At 45.2% G+C, this 17,735-nt stretch overlaps 1 protein-coding gene across 3 annotated transcripts in view; it reads left to right on the top strand.

The window, feature by feature from the left end:
• Window positions 1-17,735, top strand: part of LOC140191570 (beta-1,4 N-acetylgalactosaminyltransferase 1-like) — a 115,875-nt gene that overhangs the window by 71,081 nt on the left and 27,059 nt on the right. For all 3 annotated transcript variants that reach the window (XM_072249083.1, XM_072249081.1, XM_072249082.1), the window contains exon 6: window positions 13,563-13,743. In XM_072249083.1, the coding sequence (XP_072105184.1) occupies window positions 13,563-13,743 (181 nt within the window). The remainder of the gene's footprint in view (window positions 1-13,562; window positions 13,744-17,735) is intronic.

The raw sequence follows: 17,735 nt of genomic DNA, 5'->3' as shown, positions 1-17,735 counted from the left end.
CCTTCCTATGATGAGCTAACCAAAACTGAACACAATACTCTAAGTGTGATCTAAACAGGGTTTTATGGGACTGCAATATTATCTGGTGGCTCTTGAACTCAATCACCCCCCCCCCCCCATTTGTGAAGGCTAACACTATACGGCTTCTTAGAACCCTGTCAACAGCCAGGGAGGTGGAACTAAGGCCACCACCATGTCCTTGTGGAATGGCAGAGAGGTTCGAGGGGCTGAATCTCCTCTGTTTCCGCTGCTGAGGTTTCTGTTTAGACAGTCAGCGCATCATCCTTGGCCTTTGCCCCACCGGCTGTGTTCACACTGCTGGGAAGAGATTCCTTGTTCCACCTCCTATCCCATCACAACTATAGTCACCCTCCCTCTCGTGCAGCTCTGCATGGGCATCACTGTTCCTGGTTGCCTCCTCTTCATTCTTCCCACACAAGTGCCAGCCTGTGTCAGGGGTTTGATTCCTGCTCGGTGTTCTGTACAAAAGGCTGTGCTCGAACTCCTTTCTCTGAATCAGGCTCGAGGTGTCAAGGACACGGCGATGTGTTGGGAGGGGTGCTGGAGTGGTTGCTTTGCGGCTGAAATGAGACAGTGAGAACACTCCAACACCGCTCTGCATTTCAGAGCTCTGTTCACTGCGGTCAGATCTTTGCACGGTGGTGCAGAAGATGGAGCTGCCGTCTCAGGGCTCCAGAGATCTGGGTTTGATCCTGACCTTGGGTGCAGTCTGTGTGGAATTTACTTGTTCTCTCAGAGACTGTGTGGGTTCCTCCACGTGCTCCATTTTCCTCCCACGTCCCAAAGATGTGCAGGTCAATGGGTTCAAACAAGAGAAAATCTGCAGATGCTGGAAATCCGAGCAACACACACAAAATGCTGGAGGAACTCAGCAGGCCAGGCAGCATCTGTGGAAAAGAGTGAACAGTCGATGTTTCGAGCCAAGACCCTTAGGCAGGCCAGTGGGTTGTAAATTGCCCCCAGTCTGTGGTTGAAGAGGAGAATCCAAGGGCGGTTGATGGGAAAGTGGGGAGAATGGATTACAGGGAAAATTAGTGGGTGATGGGACTGATGCAAATATTCTGACAGCAGCATAGATTTGATGGGCTGAAGGTCTACATTCAGGCGATGAGAGATGACAGCTCAAGGGGGTTGAGTTATCCATCAAAATTAACACCGACATATAAAAAAAAATTGTAGAACAGATGATACAGTCTGGTTAAAGATCTGAGCTTGAACCATCAAACAGCACATGTTGAAGCCATTCAGGCCATTTAGCCTGTGCTAGCTCCTCATAGAGCAAGCCCACTCCCCCGCTCATTCCCCACCACTGACAGATAATTCCCTCTGGTGACGATCCAGTTCACTATTGAAGGCCCTGATAAATCCTGTCTCCACCCCCCCACAGACACTGAGTCCCAGATCATCACCGCTCTCTGGGTGAAGAGATTTTCCTCACAACCACCCCCCGTATCTTCAGTACAAAACTCCACCCCTACAGACACTGAGTCCCAGATCATCACCGCTCTCTGGGTGAAGAGATTTTCCTCACTGTTCCCCCCGTATCTTTAGTACAAAACTCCACCCCTACAGACACTGAGTCCCAGATCATCACCGCTCTCTGGGTGAAGAGATTTTCCTCAGTGTTCCCCTCATATCTTCAGTACAAAACTCCACCCCTACAGACACTGAGTCCCAGATCATCACCGCTCTCTGGGTGAAGAGATTTTCCTCACTGTTCCCCCCGTATCTTTAGTACAAAACTCCACCCCTACAGACACTGAGTCCCAGATCATCACCGCTCTCTGGGTGAAGAGATTTTCCTCAGTGTTCCCCTCATATCTTCAGTACAAAACTCCACCCCTACAGACACTGAGTCCCAGATCATCACCGCTCTCTGGGTGAAGAGATTTTCCTCACAACCACCCCCCGTATCTTTAGTACAAAACTCCACCCCTACAGATCCCCGCTCTCTGAAGAGGTTTTCCTCACAACCAGCACCCACCACCCCCCAGTAACTTTAGCACAAAATGCTAATTCAGTGTCCCCAGTCCTTGACCTCTTCACCAATGGGATCATCACCCCCCCATAGCCCCATCTGAACCCCTCATGACCTTCTCTATCTCCAGAATGTCTCCCCCAACCTCCTTTGCTCTGGGTAACAAGTCCAGCCTCTCCAGTCTAACCCTGCAGATGGGACCCTTCATCCCCAGAACCGTTGTAGTAAATTGTTTCTGCCCCTTCCTGAAGTGTGGTGACCAGAAATGGACGCAGTCCTCCAGTTGTGTCCGAGCCAGTGTTTGTCCAGGTTCCGCACCACCTCCGTGTCTGTTCTCTGTGCCTCTCTCTCTGAATCCCAGGATCACAAACACTTCACCAACCGCTCTCCCACCATGCCCAGCCACTCCCAAACACTGACGTTCATGTACACCCGGGTCTCTCTCCAGTGTTTGTCCAGGTTCCGCACCACCTCCGTGTCCGTTCTCTGTGCCTCTCTCTCTGAATCCCAGGAGCCTGTATATGTTACCCGAGGAGAGTTGGAGAGGTTCAAGGAGGGAATCCTACAGCTTTTGGGTCTCACCAATAGTGGAGTGATTAAAACTGGAAAACCATGAACTGGGTGCGGGATCTTTCTCTGCACCTGAACAGGGTTGGCACAGCTACAACTGGTTTAAACCCCAGGGTGATTTCGTGGGCTGGGTGTCTTGTCAATACAGATGAAAAGGAAAACTGTGTGTACAGTGGATCGTTGAGTATTTTTAGCTGAATCCTGAATTTGAATCTCAGCTTCTAACAGTCAGCCACCCAGTATGGTGGCATATTGTCCAAGTTCAGCAAGTGGCCCTGGTAATTTCAAAGTTCAAAGTAAAATTTATTGTCAGGGAGCATACAGTGCCACCACATACAACCCTAAGGCTCTTTTTCCCACAGGCATACTTAGCAAATTTATATGAAAACGGTAAACAGGAACTATAAAGCTGATTTCTCTGCCAAATCTAAATTAGAAACATAACTCTGTGTCCTGTGCTCAAACTCCTTTCTCTGAATGTGTTTAAATCAGGCTTGAGGGATCAAGGATGCAGCGGTGTGTTGGGTGCTGGAGTGGTTGCTCTGTGGCTATTTTGTTTTTCTTTTGGTGAGTATTTTTATGAATAAGAGAGAGATGTTGTTCCGTATTGTGGACCTTTCTCTCTCTCTCAGATGGAAAACTCACCACTTGTTCTTCTCATTGTCTGGGCTGCTTTTGTTAGTGCATAACAGAAGTGATCTAGTGCTAGACGTAACAGGAGACCTGCAACCTTAGAGCAGCCCTCTCAGGGCCACAGACCCCTTGTAGGGCACCCCCTAGGTTAAACTGCTCTCTGTAATCAAAATGCAAAGGATTAGCTAGATCAGAGACTTCCCTGGGCAGTCACCTGGGTCGGTGACTAATGGTGTTCTGCAAGGATCTGATCTGGGACCCCTCCTCTTTCTGATTTTCTAAGTGACTTGGATGAAGTAGTGAGATAGTAAGTCTGCAGAAAACACGCAGGGTGGTGGTGTTGTAGGTTTTCGCAAATAAAATGAAGTGAGGTATTTTATGTTTAATGAAACCTGTAACATGGTTTAATGAACTGCAAAACGTAAGCACCTTACGTAACAACGTCATCATGTCAGACCAGCTTCTTAATGCAAAACCCCAACTCAATGTCAGTGGTTGTGAATTATGTACATTTTTCCCAATTACGTTGCTCTACACAGCCCTCCCCTCCAGAATTCACTAAAACCGGCATTGTGAACCTGTCTGTTCTGGAGCCTCACTGTCTGGAGCTTGTTCCATGGGTGGAGAAACCACAGGTGCCTCTGGCTCATCTAGTAACGGCTACCCATATACCAACTCAGCCATGGATATCTGCAGGTCCTCATTTGGAGCTGTTTTAAGCAGGACGCATGGGAGACAAACATGCCAACACTCATTGCTCCAGGAAGCCCTCAGAACAGCCTTTAAGGAGCAGTGAAGCCACTCGCTTAGGACATTGGACTGCAGGTTATACGCTGTGGTGTAATGTAGCCTGATGCCAAGGTTCCAGGCAATCGCAGCCCAGAAGTCTGAAATAAATTGGGGACCGCGGTCAGAGGAAATATCAGATGGGCTGCCAAACCAACCAACAAAGGTGCTGATGAATACCCGAGCCACGTCTTCATCCATCATTGATGCTAGAGTGATGATCCCTGGTCACCTGGTGGTATGATCCACCATAGTAAGAAGGTGTAAGAGACCACGCCTGAACATGAAGGTTAACTTTTTTTCCTGTTGGCACTCCACACAAGCTGCAGTCCAATCACACACATCCTTTCTGAGGCCGTGCCAAACAAACTTTAATGCAAGTAGCTTCTGTGTGGCCTTCCAGCCCGGATGTGAGAGGCCATAGATGGAGTTGAAAAGGACGATGGGGTGAGGGCGACCGGTTGAGACATTGAACAGGAGGGTCCCAGCTTCCCTGAACTTAATATCAGCAGGACCGTGACTGCTGTTCAGTAAGCCTGGACCTCTGGGTCAGTAATTTGGTCATCTGTCATGCCGGTATAGTCAACCTCTGTGTGTATGGCCTCAACGGCTGGCCACCAGAGGCAATCAGCCAGGGCTTTATTCTTCCCCTTGATATGTTGTATATCAGTTGCGAACTCCGATACGTAGGCCAGGTGGTGTTGCTGCTGTGTAGACCAAGGCTCTGATATTTTGGCCATTGCGTGCGCTGGGGGTTTGTGGTCAACGAATGCTGTGAAATGGCGACCCTCTAGAAGAAAACGAGAATGGCGGACAGACAGATAGAGACCAAGAAGTTCACAGTCAAACATGCTGTACTTCCTTTCGGGGGGGCAGAGCTGCTGAAGGAAGAAGGAACTTACTGGGGGAGCAGGTAATGACCCGACATCCTTGACAGCCACAAGCCAGCAGTTCTTAAGGTCGACTGACGGTCCTTGGGCACACGGGAAATCTGCACCGAGCAGAGGTCTAGCCACCTTAGCCAGGACAAGGTCCCATATGTAACGTCACCCACTGAAGCAGAGCATCCCCTGTCGTGTCCTGTAAGTCAGGGTCCTGCTGCCGTTGGCGGCCTCCAGCAAGGGTCCATCGCTCTTTACCTGCTCATCAATAGGCGATGCTGGGCAGCACACTCACTTGAGCACCCGCGTCACATAAGAAGCATCGTCTTGATAGGGTATCTGTGATGAACAGTAGATGACCCTGGCAACGGAACCCACAGTGTTCACAGACCTCTGATGTCCCAATATGCTGGCATGATCGAAGCTGTAAGGCAGTCTGCACTTCCTGGCATTCGTACCAAAGCGAGCATGGTAAAAGCACAAGCCTGTCGTCTGTTTCACAGCCGCGGCCATCCTTATGTTGAGGGCCTTGCTGACCGGGCTTATTGAGATGGAGAAAGGAGGAATGATACACCATTGCCTAGCTGAGTATAGACTATCAGCCATTTTAACAAGCTCCCTACAGTCCTTCACGGGTGCATTAGTGAGGGTGATGTGAACTTGATCAGGCATTTGCTGCATGAAGAGTTCTTTAAAAATAAAACAAGGATAGTAATTTCCCAAGAGAGACAGCATGTGGTCCATTAGCTCTGAAGGCCTCACGTCGCCAAAACTGGAGAAGGAGAGCAACTGTATGGTGTGCTCAGACTCCGATAGTCCAAAAGTCTGTAAAAAGTAAGCTTCCAGTGATCGATATTCAATGTGTTCAGTGGGTATTGAAGCAGACTCACCACTCTCACAGCCATGGAATTGCTGAGTGATATTACCATATAGTAGAATTTGGTGTCGTCGGCGGTGATTTCTCATAGAGCAAACTGAACTCAGCTTGTACAAGCCAAGCGACGGCATTTTGCTCCCAAAACTCCAGCAGTTTAGATTAGTTTAGATTATGAGGACACGCAGTCCTCTTTTATTGTCATTTAGTAATGCATGCACTAAGAAATGATACAATTTGTTCCTCCAGAATGATATCACAGAAACACAAGACAAACTAAGACTAAAAAAACTGACAAAAACCACATAATTATAACATATAGTTACAACAGTGCAAAGCAATACCGTAATTTGATGAAGAACAGACCATGGGCACGGTAAAAAAGATCTCAAAGTCTCTCGAAAGTCCCATCATCTCACGCAGACGGTAGAAGGAAGAAAAACTCTCTTCCTGCCATGAGCTTCCAGCGCCGCAAACTTGCCGATGCAGCACCCTGGAAGCACCCCGACCACAGCCGACTCTTGAGTCCGTCCTAAAACTTCGAGCCTCCGACCAGTCCTCCGATTCCGACCGCTTCGGCCCTGGCCCCGGCAACAGGCAATAGGCAAAGCCAAGGATTTGGGGCCTTCCCCTCCGGAGATTCTCGATTGCACAGTAGCAGCAGCAGTGAAGCGGGCATTTCAGAAGTTTCTCCAGATGTTCCTCCCTGCTTCTCACAACTCAGTTTCTAAGTGACTGCATTGGCCGACGTGTTCAACAACTCTGGAATCGTCCGAGAGCATCAAGATCACTAACGTAGGTCTTCACAAATAAAATGAAGTGAAACGTTTTATGTTTAATGAAATCCATAACACATTTTATTGAGCTCCAAAGCCTAAACAGCAAAGTGCACTAAAAATCCTTACATAACAACATTATCACGTCAGACCAGCCTCTTAAAGTGAAACCCAAACTCGATGCTGGTGGTTGTGAATTATGTACATTTCCACCAATTACATTACCCTACAGTGTTATGGATAGTGTAGAAGGTTGCCGTAGGTTACAATGGGGCAATGACAGGATGCAGAGCTGGGCTGAGAAGTGGCAGATGGAGTTCAATCTGGAAAAGTGTGAAATGATTCACTTTGGAAGATCAAACTTGATGGCAGGGTTTAGCTGGCTTGGCACAATATTGTGGGCCGAAGGGCCTGTTCCTGTTCTATGATTAAAGAGCTTATCTTATGAAGATAAGTTGAGTGAGTTGGAGCTTTTCTGTTTGGAGCGAAGGGAGATGAAAGGCAACAGGAATAATGTGTATAAGATGATTAGAGTTATAGATGAGAGTGAACAGCCAGCACCTTTTTTCCAAGGCAGCAATGGCTAATACCAGAGGACGTCTTTTTAAGGTGAATGCAGGAAAGCTTAGGGGGGATGTTGGAGGTAGGCTTTTTACACAGAGAGTGGGGGGGGGGGGGTACCTGGAATGCACGGCCGGGGGTTGTGGTTGTGGTTGAGGCTGATACAATGAGGTATATTTCAGAGGCTTTTGGATGGGGTCATGAATATATTGTAAGGAAAACGGAAGGTTATGGGCTGTTATGGAGAGAAGGATTAGTTTGATTGAGGAGTAGATTAAGAAGTCAGTGGAACACCATGGGCTGAAGGGGACGTACTGTGCTGTAATGTTCTTTGTTCAATGTTTTATGGATGCAGGGCTTTTGATGTTATCACGTGACTCAGTGTGCAGAAATGAATCACAGCTGTGGGTGTCCCTGGCGCACATCATCCTGGGAGCAGATGTGCCCTCCCAGGTTTCCATTAAAGCTGCCTTTGACCTCAGTTACATGGCGGTATCCACTGTAGTCCAATGGAGCACTGAAGACCAATGTGGCAAAGGAAAGGAGAGTGAAATTAAATGATTTCAAGTTTATTATTTAAAAGAAGAGAGTTCACAAATGAGTGAAATACAGGTATTTCAGTGCATCAATAGTGGGCATGTGTAGCTCTGTGTACTGCAACATTTTATTCTGCACTCTGTTGTTGTTTTTAGCTTGCATTACCTCCATGTACTGTTGTAATGAATTCATCTGTATGCAAGGCAAGTTTTTCACTGTATCTCAGTACATGTGACAATAATTAATCAATTGAAAATTGGCTTTTTTCGCAAGAGGGTTGGGATGTAGAAATAAGGAAATATTGATAAAGTTATGCTAGATATTGTTGAGGCCACAGCTGGAGTTAATTGACTTTTGGATTATTGGTTTATTACTGTTACATGTACCAAGATACAGATCAAATCATTATACAGAGCATTGGGAGGAACAAGGTAAAACATTAACAATGCAGAAAAAAGTGCTATAACTCCCAAAAAGATACAGTGCAGTTAAATGATAAAGTGCAAGGTCATTACGAGCTAGATTGTGAGATCAAAAGTCCATCAGAATCCGGTAACAGTGGATAGAAGCTGTCCTTGAGCCGAATGGTACCTATTTTCAGGCTTTTGCTCTATGGGAGAGAGGAGAAGAGAGAATGCCAGGGTGGGTGGCATCTTTGATTATGCTGGCTGCTTTACTGAGACGTATAGACAGAATCCATAGAGGGGATGTGCTCAGCTGTGTTAACAACTCATTGCTGTCATGAGCAGAGCAGAAGACATACGAAGATGCATCCAGAAAAAATGCTCTCTATAAAACCATAAGACATAGGAGCAGAATTAGGCCATTCAGCCCATTGAGTCTGCTCCACCATTTCATCATGGCTGACTTATCATTCCTCTCAACCTCATTCTCCTGCCTTTTCCCTGTAACCTTTGAAGCCCGGACTAATCAAGAACTGTTCAACCACCATTTTAAATATACTCAATTACTTGGCCTCCACAGCCATCTGTGGCAATGAATTCCAAAGATTCACCACCCTCTGGCTAAAGAAATTCCTCCTCATCTCTGTTATAAGGGATGTCCTTTATTCTGAGGCACTGCCCTCTGGTCCTAGACTCCCCCACTATAGGAAGCATCCTCTCCACATCTACTCTATTTAGGTCTTTCAATATTTGATAGGTTTCAAGGAGATCCCCTACGTTCTTCTAAACTCCAGCAAGTACAGGTCCAGAGCCATCAAATGCTCCTCATATTAACCCTTTCATTCCCAGAATAATTCTCGGGAAACTCCTCTGGATGTTCTCCAAAGCGAGCGCATTTTTTCTTAGATAAGGGCCCCAAAATTGTTCACAATACTCCAAGATGGTTTGAGTAATGCCTCAGCATCCTTACTCTTATATTCTAGTTATTTCAAAATGAATGCTAACATTGCATTTGCCTTCCTTACCACCAAATCAACCTGCAAATTAATCTTTAGGGAATCCTGCACAAGGACTCCCAAAGCCCCTTCACACCTCTGATTTTTGAATTTTCTCTCCGTTTATAAAATAGTCTACGCCTTTAGTTCTTCTACCAAAGTGTATTACCATACACTTCCCTACACTATATTCCATCTGCCACTTCTTTGCCCATTCTCCAAATCTGCAGGCACCCTGCTTCCTCAACAGCATCTGCCCCTCCACCTATCTTTGTATTGTCAGCATACTCGAGCAAAAAGCCATCAATCCCATCAGCCAAATCATTGACATACAGTACTGTGCAAAAGTCTTAGCCACCCTAGGTATATATATCTGAAAAAAAATCTAAGACTTTTTCACACTACTGTATATCATGTCTTTCCAGTTACCAAATAACACTTAATACAACTGAGCTAATGCAAAGCTAAGTACTCTTATTTCTGTTTCACAACCAGCTTCCTATTTTACCGGACATACAGTCCTATGTAAAAGTCTTAGGCAACCTAGCTGTACACTATTTATGTGCCTAAAACTTTTGCACAGTACTGTATAGTGCAAAAAGAATCAGTCCCAGTACTGACCCCTGCAGTGCACCACTAGTCACCGTCAGCCAAACAGAAAAGACTCCCTTTATTCCCACTCTTTGCCTCCTGCCAGTCAGCCAATCTTCTGTCCATGCTGGTCTCTTTCCTGTAATACCATGGGTTCTTGTCTTGTCAAGCAGCCTCATATGTGGCACGTTGTCAAAGGCCTTCTGAAGATTCAAGTAAACAACATTCACTGACTCTCCTTTGTCTATCCTGCCTGTTAATTCTTCAAAGAATTCCAACTGATTGTTAGGCAAGATTTCCCCTAAGGAAACTATGCTGACTTTGTCCTATTTTATCATGTTCCTCCAGGTACCCTGAAACCTTATCCTTAATAATAGACTCCAACATCTCTGCAACCACTGAAGCCAGGCTAATTGGCCTATAATTTCCTTTCTTCTGCCTCCCTCCTCTTGTAAAGAGTGGTGTGATACTTGCAATTTTCCAGTCCTCCAGGACCATTCCAGAATCTACTGTTTCTTGAAAGATCATTACTAATGCCTCCACAATCTCTTCAGATAACTCTTTCAGAACCCTGGAGTGTACTCCATCTGGTCCAGATGACTTATCAACATTCAGACCTTTCAGCTTCCCAAGTGCCTTCGCCTTAGTAATAGCAACAAATCTCACTCCTGCTCCCTGACACTCACGGACCTCTGGCATACTGCTAGTGTCTTCCACAGCGAAGACTGACGCAAAGTACTTACTAACTTCGTCTACCATTTTTTTGCTCCCCATTACTACCTCTCCAGCATAATTTTCCGGTGGTCCAATATCCACTCTCACCTCTCTTTTGCTCTTTATATATCTGAAAAAAGCTTTTGGTATCCTCTTTGATATTATTGGCTCACTTACTTTATTTTATCGTTCCTCTCCTTATATCTTTTTAGTTGCCTTCTATTGGTTTTTAAAAGCTTCCCAATCCTCTAACTTCCAACTAAGTTTTGCTATATTATATGCCCTCTCTATTGCTTTTATGCTGTCTTTGACTTCCCTTGTCAGCCATGGTTGCCTCATCCTCCCTTCATTATTTCGATGTATCTATCCTGCACCTTCCGAATTGCTCCCAGAAACTCCAGCCATTGCTATTCTGCTGTCATCCTTGCTACTGTCCCCTTCCAATCAACTTTGGCCAGCTCCTCTCTCATGCCTCTGTAATTTCCTTTATTACACCAGTAATACTGTTATATCTGATTTTTGGTTTTCCTTTTCAAACTGCAGGGTGAATTCTATCCTATTATAACCACTGTCTCCTAAGGATTCCTTTACCTTTAGCTTCCTAATCAAATCTGGGTCATTACATGACACCCAATCCAGTATTGCCTTTACCCTAGTGAACTCTACCATAAGCAGTTCTAAAAAGTCACCTCGTGGACATTCTACAAATTCCCTCTCTTGGGATCCAGCACCAACCCGATTTTCCCAATCTACCTGCATGTTGAAATCCCCCATGATTATCACAACATTGCCCTTATTACATGCCTTTTCTATCTCCCTTTGTAATTTGTAGCCCACATCTTTGCTACTGTTCGGAGGCTTGTATATATGTAACTCCCTTCAGGGTCTTTTTATGTTTGCAGTTTCCTAACTCTACCCACAGGGATTCTAAATCTTCTGATCCTAACTTACCCCTTTCTAAGGATTTGATTTCATTCTTTAACCAATGGAACCACCCCACCTCCTCTGCCTACCTGCCTGTGTACATATGTCCTTGGATTTTAAGCTCCCAACTCTGATCTTCTTTCAGCCACAGCTCAGAGATGCCCACGACATCATATCTGCCAATCTCTAACTGTGCTTCAAGATCATCTACCTCATTCTGTATACTACATGCATTTAAATATACTGTAACACCTTCAGTCGTGTTTTCATCACCCTTTATGATTTCTGCCCTGTTACGCATTAACTCATCCCACTGACTGGAATTTTTGCTCTATCATCTACCAGTACTTCCTCGCAGTCTCATTACACACTGCATCTACTTGTATCCCAACTGCCCCACTTTCAGCCCTATCACTCTGGTTCCCATTGCCTTGACAAATTAGTTTAAACTCAGCCCAACAGCTCTAGCAAACTTGCCCACAAGAATATTGGCCCCCTCGGGTTCAGATGTAATCTGTCCTTTCTGTACAGGTCATACCTTCCCCCGAAGAGATCCCAATGATCCATAAATCTGAAACCCTGCCCCCTGCATGAATTCATCAGCCACACATTCACCTGCCAAATCATCTTGTTCTTACCCTCACTGCCATGTGGATAGCCAGCAATCCCAAGATTACTACCTTTCAGGTCTTGCTTTTCAGCCTTCTACCTAACTTCCTATATTCTCCCTTCAGGACCTCCTCCCTTTTCCTACCTATGATCCTGCACCTGGGAGGCAAAATACCTTCCAGGTTTCTTCTTCACATCCACAGAATCTCCTGTCTGCTCCTGTAATAATGAAATCCCCTATTATTGCTGCAATCCTCTTCTATCCCACCCCCCCATCCCCTCTGAGCCACAGAGCCAGACTCAGTGCCAGAGATTTGCTCACTGCGGCTTCTCCCTGGTAGATTGTACCCCCAAAACAGTATGGTGGATCAATAAAAAAATTGCGAGGGTCAATGGGGACATGCCAAGTTTCTTTAGTCTCTTGAGGAAGTAGGGGTGTTGGTGATTTTTCTTGACTGTGATATCAATATAGTTGGGCGGGGACGGGTTGTTGGTGATATTCATTCCTAGGAACCTGAAGCTCTCGACCCTCTTAACCTCAACACCCCCCGTTGATGTAGATAGGAACATGTGCACCACAATGACCTGTTTAGTTCCCCTGATTTAGGGACAGACAATACTGGGATTGGTGGCGATCCTGGCCAGAGTCACCTGGCTAATTCTTAGGATGGGAGGGTTGTCCAGTCATCAGCAGCTAATGTAATTAGATCTGTATTATATGGAGTCCAGAAGGATGACGGATGATCTTATTGAAACACTTAGATGCTGAGGGGCTTGACAGGTAGATGTTGAGATGCCCCCACTTGTGTGGGAGGTTCTAATAAGTGGACATAATACAACATAAAGGGTGGGCATTAAAACTCAGTTGCATTGGAATTTCTTCTTGCAGTGGGAAGTGAATTTCTGGAACTCTCTGCCCCAATAGATTGTGGAGGCCGAATTATTGGGGGTTTAAAGAGAAGGGAGATCTGTATCCATATCTAAAGAAAGATGTGTGGCCATGGAAAAGTTGCAGAAGGGGTTTACAAGGATGATCCTGGGACTGAAAGGCTTAACATATGAGGAGGATTTAATGCATCAGGGCCTGTACTCAATGGAGTTCAGAAGGATGAGGGGGGACCTCACTGAAACCTACCAGATACCGAAAGGCCTGGATAGAGTGAATGTGGGGAGGGTGTTTCCATTAGTAGGAGAGTTTAAGATCTGAGGCACAGTTTTTGAATAAAGGGATGTCCCTTTAAAACTGAGATGAAGAGGAATTTCCTCGGCCAGAGAGTGGTGAACCTGTGAAACCCATTGCGACACACAGCTGTGGAGGCCAAGTCATTGATATCTTTAATGTAGCAATTGATAGGTTTTTGATTGGTAAGGGGTTTTAAGGATTATGGGGAGAAGGCAGGAGAATGAGGTTGAAAAGAAATGCTACAATGGAATAGCAAAGCGGACAATTCTACTCCGATATCTACTGGTTCATCTTATGGAGGTATATTTTTGAAAACTGGGGAATTGAGGTCTCTAGGAAACTTGCTCAGGAAAAGGTCTGGGGTAAGTCAGTTTGTTGAGTGGCAGGTTAGGCTTAAGAGGCCAATTGGCCTAATCCTCCTCCTAGTTTCCTGTGACCTTAACAACATATGACATAGCACATGACTGTGCAGATGTCCTCTGCCCCAATCTTCACACTGCTCACTCAGCCTCTTGTCTCCCACAGGTGAACCTGACAGCATCTTTGGGGACTTTTGACGTGGCAGCTGAGGTCGATGACGTGACAATCGAAGGTGTTGGGCAGATGCACCTGTCCCTCTCGAGCTCTCAGGTGGACAACCTGAACCGGCAGCTTCAGTTCGTCACCTACACCAACACCGTCTTCAACCCCAACACTGCTGATACAGGTGCGTATCTAGGACGCAGAGCCACCCAAAAATGGGAAGAAAGTAATGAGCTATACTGTAGAGGGGGAAGAACAGGTGGGGAATAAGTCAGATCAGAGATGTTGTAACGAACTTGCTTGACTTTGTTGTAATCTGCAGTAAGGTCTTAATCTGGCAGCTGGAGTGATGATCCCATTAGTTACATACTGACTGCGGTGTTTATCTGATGAAAGGAGGTGGTATGAAGTTGGATGACCTTTCTGTTAGATAGCTAATCATTGCACATGAATCAGGAAGTGAAGATTTTCTGGGTAGTGAATCTAAGATAATGGAACTTTGTTTTTAATATGATATCTGTGTTGCAGGGTAGATTTGATTGAATCAATCAAAATAGCCTTGGGAGAAGATGTATTACATAGGACAGAAACAGGCCATGCAATCCAGTTGTCCTGTGCAGATGCTTCTTCTGTTCTATGCCAAACTCCTCCCATCCTTTTCATCTCACCCAATCAGCATACTGATTCACCCTCTTGTACTTCTCCAACTGACTACATCCGTGCTATTTAGCCCAGTTATGCATTGTGATACAGATTCTCATCATCAAGGGAATTTCTCCAAAGCCTCCCACTGGATTTATCAATGACTATCATTTTGGTGCTTGGGCTTTCCTTCTTCAATGTGGAAACATTTCTTACTGAAAGCAATTTTAGTTGCTTTCAGTCCACCCAAGTTTCCCAGAGCCGGCATATTAGTACTTTCAGTGTATTATGAGGTAAATTCCAGTAGTTGTTTCAACAAGCAATCTGCTGGAGGAATTCAGCGAGTCGAGCAGCATTTATGGAAGGGAAAGGACGATCGGTGTTTCCAGTTGAAATCCTGCATCATTTCCTTCCTCCTTACAGATGCCGGTTAACCTGCTGAGTCCGTCCAGCAGATTGTGTGTTGCTCCAGGTTCTGATATCTGCATTCTCTGTTGTCTCCCTTTCTTGTTTGCTTGGCTCCGTTGAAAATGCCAAGTTAGGAGAAGCAAAATGTTTCCCAAATAAAACTTTTCGCAAGAAAATGCTGTTGTCAATGGCTAGTCTTCTTAATGTTTTTGTTAAGTTATGAAACTTCCTGTGATAAGGTTGATGGATCTTGTTCAAAATGGTTACAGAAGATACTCGAGGTATTTGAAATAAATCTCCATTCCTTTGTCGATAGATTTTGTTTCTTGTTCATGCATAATTCCACCTATCATATGTTCCTAACTGGCTGCATCACCGTCTGGAATGGAGAGGCGGGGAGGGGGGGTGGTGGGAGGTGGTGGTGGTGTGCCCACTGCACAGGATCAAAACAAACTGCAGAGAATTGTAAAATTAGTCAGCTCCGTCATGGGCACTAGCCTCTGTAATATCCAGGACATCTTCAAGGAGCGATGCCTCAAAAAGACAGTGTCCATCATTAAGGACCCACATCACACAGGACACGCCCTCTTCTCATTGCTACCATCAGGAAGGAGGTACAGGAGCCTAAAGGCACACACTCAACGATTCCAGAACAGCTTCTTGCCCTCTGCCGTCCGATTTCTGAATGGAAGTTGAACCCATGAACACTACTTTTTTATTTCCATTTTGCACTACTTATAAAATTAAACTATTTAATATCTACTTACTGTATCCTAATTCTGATTCTGATTCTTAATCTGTCCTCATATTTAAAAATTACCTGGTGGTTTTCCACACATTTGACACATTTCTCTCACTTCTCTCTGCTTTAAGCTTGTGCAATAGAGTGCATGTATGAACCTAAATATTGTGTTAAGAGACTTGCTTTTGCATGTACATTATGTGCACCTTTTTATGTGTGCCTTCAACTCTGGAATCCCTTCCCTCAATCTCATTCTTCCCTTAAGACTCTGCTCAAATCCTATCTCTTGATAGGTCTCCTTCAACTCAGTGCCCTTTTTTGTTATATTATGCTTGGATCATTTTGTTGCCTTAAAGCTCCATATAACTAAGTGAAATTGTTGGTGTTGTGGCTGTATTTAGGCACTCGTGAAACTAATTGTGCAAGTTAAAACTGTAAAGTATGCCTTATTATTTTTATTTAAATTAAGCTGAAGTAAAACTCCAATAGTCTGATTTACTTGGGTCCTTGGTGCTGGACTGTACTGATGGATTTTTGACACATACTCTTGCACGTACCACAGCCACCACTAATGCCTGCTGTTGGAGACTGGAGGGGAAGAGATGAAGTTTTCTCTCCTCGAGGGTGGAGTTTGGAGACCACCCTAATGCAGCGCTGAGCAGCAAAGGGTGAAGGATGGCAGAGATCAGCAGCAGCCTGGAATGCTTCTGAGGTCAGGAAGCTGGGAGTGGCACAGGCCTTCAGGGACATGGCAGCCTGAGCACATGTGAGTGCAGGGGAACATGGGGTGAATAAAATTTGATTGTTCTGGGAAGCTCAAAGGTCGATCAGAAGTCCAGATTGAAGCCCGAAGGTCAATCGAAGTCCACAAGTCAATGCCCAGTGGTCGGAGTCCTGAGTCTGTAAATTTCTGCAAGTCCCCTGGGGAAGCTGAAGGCCTAGTGTCTGCAAATCCATGAGTCTAGCAGAGGCTGGAGGCCGAAGTGGACTCTGGAGTTCGAGGAGTATGTATGTGAGTGTGTGTGTATGTGCTTTAGGAGGGAGGAACAGGGCTTGTTTTGCTGTTGTTGCTTTGCCGTTCAGTATGTTCTGTCTTGTTGTGTTCTGTCTTGTTCTGCCAAGCATTGTGGGCATGCTTTCTTGGCAACACTTGCAGGCTACTTCCAGCACACCCTTGATGTGCAGGCTGTTAATGCAAACAACACGTTTCGATGTATATGTGATAGATAATTCTAAATCTCAGTCAATAAGGACTGTCGGTTTCAGACCAGTAAGGTTGAAAATCATGCTGGAGATGTATTTTGAGTGCTGTATGATGCTGACATTATGTGGGGGTGGGGGGGGGGGGAGTTTCACACTAGTAAACGGTGCTAGTGCAAATGAAAATCCCACTGAAAAGTCAAATTTCCCACCCAGCGCCAAAGCAACAAACATGGAGCATGGTATTGTTCATTATGACTTGCTGATACAACACTGCTCTCAGTGTAGCTGTGTGAAGGAATTTCTAGGTCCTGGTGTTTCAAAAACTGTGACTATCCTGATACTCTTTTGGGAATGCAGAAGGTCATTAGACATCATGGTAACACAGCCACTATTAAGACTCAAATGACAAAGAAAAGATTTTATTGCGTTTCAACAACTTTACTTTCCCTGTTCAAGTTCAGTGCATGAGGGCCACCATCTTCTTACCCACAATCCCCCCCCCACCACCCCTCGCAGGCATGCCCATAACCGGGAAAGTGAAAATCCTAACAATGCTTACACAGCCCAATTGAACAGAACTCAATAATTTCCTATCCTTTTTTTTGTATATATTAGAAAATAAAAATGCTATCAATTGAAATGTCCATTAGGATGTGGGAATTAGTTCTAACCCTAACTGTTGATACAGTTCACTAAGTGCCTTTAGCAGCACAAGAGTTGGTTCTTTGTGAGCCAGTCAGCTAGTTGTTCCTTTGTAGTTGACCACAGCACGTGATGAACTTTCTGTGCTTGGATGAGTTCTTTGATGCTGCTTATCTCTAGACGAAGCCTCTCCTCTGTAACTGACTTGGTGGATTTGGCGTCAACCAGAGAGCAGTTGTCTGTGACACAAGATACTTGCAGACTGTTCTTCTTTGGGTCAGCATGGACAAGCTGAGAATAGAGTGTGGCCAGATAAACAGCATTGTCAATACCATCAGACATTGCAAGAGTTTCTCCTGCCAGTGTACTACGTATAACTCTTCAGATCCTTTGATTGCCAATAGGGAGGTGAAAATCTTCCCTCTTCTCCCATCGGAACAATAAAATGCCCCCTTTAGTCCCTCCATCAGGAAAATTTCCAAGTGAGGTATCACTGAAGACAACGAGCCTCAGTGAGCCATCTTTTCCAAGCTGTTGAA

Source organism: Mobula birostris, chromosome X (assembly GCF_030028105.1).
Source record: "Mobula birostris isolate sMobBir1 chromosome X, sMobBir1.hap1, whole genome shotgun sequence".
Taxonomy (NCBI): domain Eukaryota; kingdom Metazoa; phylum Chordata; class Chondrichthyes; order Myliobatiformes; family Myliobatidae; genus Mobula; species Mobula birostris.
The sequence above is the reverse complement of the archived record's forward strand: the minus strand, read 5'-3'. Positions and strand labels throughout refer to the sequence as shown.